The 2,856-nt window shown below is 41.4% G+C and overlaps 1 protein-coding gene across 1 annotated transcript; it reads right to left on the bottom strand.

Annotated features, from left to right (window-relative positions):
- On the bottom strand, positions 1-1,783 carry LOC105025403 (perforin-1). The gene is made up of 3 exons (XM_010896048.3): positions 1,726-1,783; positions 1,363-1,537; positions 1-1,146 (listed from the first exon to the last, which is right to left on the bottom strand). Exons 2-3 carry the CDS (start codon positions 1,516-1,518, stop codon positions 856-858), a joined length of 447 nt encoding a protein of 148 aa, XP_010894350.2. The 5' UTR covers positions 1,519-1,537; positions 1,726-1,783; the 3' UTR covers positions 1-855.
- Positions 1,784-2,856: the final 1,073 nt, after the last annotated feature.

Raw genomic sequence — 2,856 nt, 5'->3', positions numbered from 1 at the left:
TATTTGTTGTCATTGTTTATATATTTTACATTTGAATAACAATACTCTTGCATTGGTTGCCTGAGTGTAAACAAACAGAAGAACAGTTTTATATGCTATTCTTTCAGTTTGCAGTGATGCAGCTGCACTGACATTTGATGCCATGGAAAACAGGGTCACGCTATTTGCTGCATCAGAATTCCTTGAGGACCACATTATGTTTAGTAAGCATTATTTAAACATAACAGTGTGTGGGATAGTCGGAAACTATAATGAGGGATTAGATGCGGCCCTAGATTTTTTTTGTAGGTGTAGACAAGAGGAAAGATATGATCCAGGATAATGCTGTAGATAAAATGAAGCCGTGGTTTTAGACAGTATTGGGCAATAGGCAGGCTGACAGCAAGACGAATCTGGACAAAGAACAGGCTCAACACACATCACCTTAAAATAGAAAATTCTGGTATTAAAGGACTCCCATAGAGTGTGACATAAATAATGTATGGAATTTAAAGAAATCTGTGACAAAACTGCTAAATGTTCCAGCCTCTCTAGGTTTTATTTTGTAAGACTTTAAAGGTGTGCCTTTTTCAATCTGCTAACAAGAGGGGTTTGAATAGTTTGAACATTTCAGGGTCACATGCGTTACTATATTAGCACATGACAATATCCACCTGAGCCTTTTTACCTAGGAAAGTTGTGTGACCAGACTTTTCTCTGACATTATTATAGGAAAGATATATGACTGCTAGTAGTATATTAGTATAGAATAGTAGTTACTAAAGTGGTGAATTAAACAAACTAATAGTCAGAGTTGGAGAACATTAGTAGACTTTGACGTATAGGCATGGTAAGAGTGTAGCTGAGAAGAGGGTCCTACTCAAGTGCCTCAAAGTCCTCTAAGTTCTTCTGTGTGGGCCCTAGAGTGTAGGAGTAGTGCAAAGTCCCTCCCTCATTGAGATTGCAGCTGTGCTGGAAGGTTCCGTTCTTGATGGCTCGCTCACATGTCCCCAGCAGGTCGTCGAAGACCATGTCGCTGTCGTACACCTCCAGTTTCAGAGCATTGTTCACACGCGCGTTAAAGAAGGCAAAGTCCTCACCCCACCACGGGTCAGTGTTGTCATTTCTTACCACCGTTTTCCCACCGTATGCAGACCCCATAAACACCTGAATAACGAGGATTTAAAAAATAAAATAAAAACAATGACAGAAATAATCCTTACAATCCTAATTATTATAACCAGAATATAGTGCATTAAGCCAGCCTCCCCCCACCTCATCCATCACCAGTGTCTATGTAGCAGGCAGCCATTTTGCACCAGACAGGGAACAATGCATCAACTACCACGGTGGACAGGTGACTTTCAGTGAGGACAAATGTACCTTGACATAGGCATCCGGAGTCTGGAACATGCCACTGTTTAATTTCGTGGCACGGAGGTTGAACACCTTGAGGACCATACGTTCTTCTCCATAGATCTGTACCACAGCCAGAACACATGTAACCAGCAGACACCACAAAAGAGAGGAGGAGGCCATTGTTGGTAGTGTTCTAGGGCTGTCAGTGGAGAGGACACAAAGAGGGAGAAATAAACAACCAAGTTTTCAAAAGAGCAGAACATAAAGAAGAATAGAAAGGCAGACAAAGTTGATAGAAGAGAGGAAGGGAATATCATGGCAATACTTTCCACTTTCAAACACAAACGTAATACATTTACACTCTTGTTGCGGGATTTCAGGACATACCTGTGCTCTGTAGTTTAGAGATGAGCGTCTATGTGTCTGAAGGGAACCGACCACTAAAGAGTTTTAGTTTGCCTTATCGCTCTTTATAAAGACCTTATCCGTGTATCGATAACACACCCTCAGTGATACCCACAGCTGGCTTTTTCTCAGTGATGCCTAAACCAATCAAAGAATGCTCTGCATTTACACAAAATATAAAGTAATTAAACACTAATGCTGATGCAATGACTTTTATTCGCATTAAGCACTGTTCATTGGACTACACCTGAAAACGGTACTAGCCGGTATATATGGTTGTGAAATCCTTCCTTCGTCTTTTCTTGGTACCTTAGAGACCATTATAGGAGAACCATGGATGGGACCTTGAAAACTCTCCTAATGTGCTTAAAGGAACTGAGAAAACAAGGAATTTGACATTTGTCTGAATACTATTTTTTAGAGACAGCCAACTAAGTACCCGTTCCCGCCCCAGCAGGCAAAGGAACAGTTTCTTTCCATCTACTGCAGTGTTTCTCAACCTTGCTCCTGGGTGCCCCCCGCCCTGCATGTTTTAGATCTCTCTCCCCTCTGTCAGGGTTGAGAAACTCTGATCTACTATAACCCTGCTGAACTCTGACCCATCACTAACCACACCCACCCGCCCACCGCTTAGTACCGCCTCTGAGGGAGATTGTTGCACCACTCCCTTGTACTACTGGACTCTGACGCTGCCTTGAAAAGACTGAGGAGTATGTTTTCAGTTGTTACATGTACATGTCTACCTAGGGTACCTCATTGCTGCTATCTCTGCATTTCAGCTGCAAATACTACCTTACAACTCCAACTTGCTTGATGGCACAGTCAGAATTGTCATTTGTACTTGCATTTGCCTCATCTCACAACTATTCATTTCCCACTTGTACATATACTTAATACTTGCCCTCCTCTCCTTCATTGCTCATATATAATTGCCATTTGCACTGTATTTGCCTTAATTGCACATCTACACATTCCACTTGTAACATACACTATACGGTACTTAATACTTGTACATTTCCTGCACTCTTCTATTTGCACTTCTAGTATAACCGCATTTCATTGTACTATACTCATAATGTTCAATGGCACTAAAGTTGAATCTAATTTAAAGTG

This window comes from Esox lucius, chromosome 13, assembly GCF_011004845.1.
Source record: "Esox lucius isolate fEsoLuc1 chromosome 13, fEsoLuc1.pri, whole genome shotgun sequence".
Lineage (NCBI taxonomy): Eukaryota > Metazoa > Chordata > Actinopteri > Esociformes > Esocidae > Esox > Esox lucius.
This window is presented reverse-complemented; position numbering and strand designations above follow the sequence as displayed.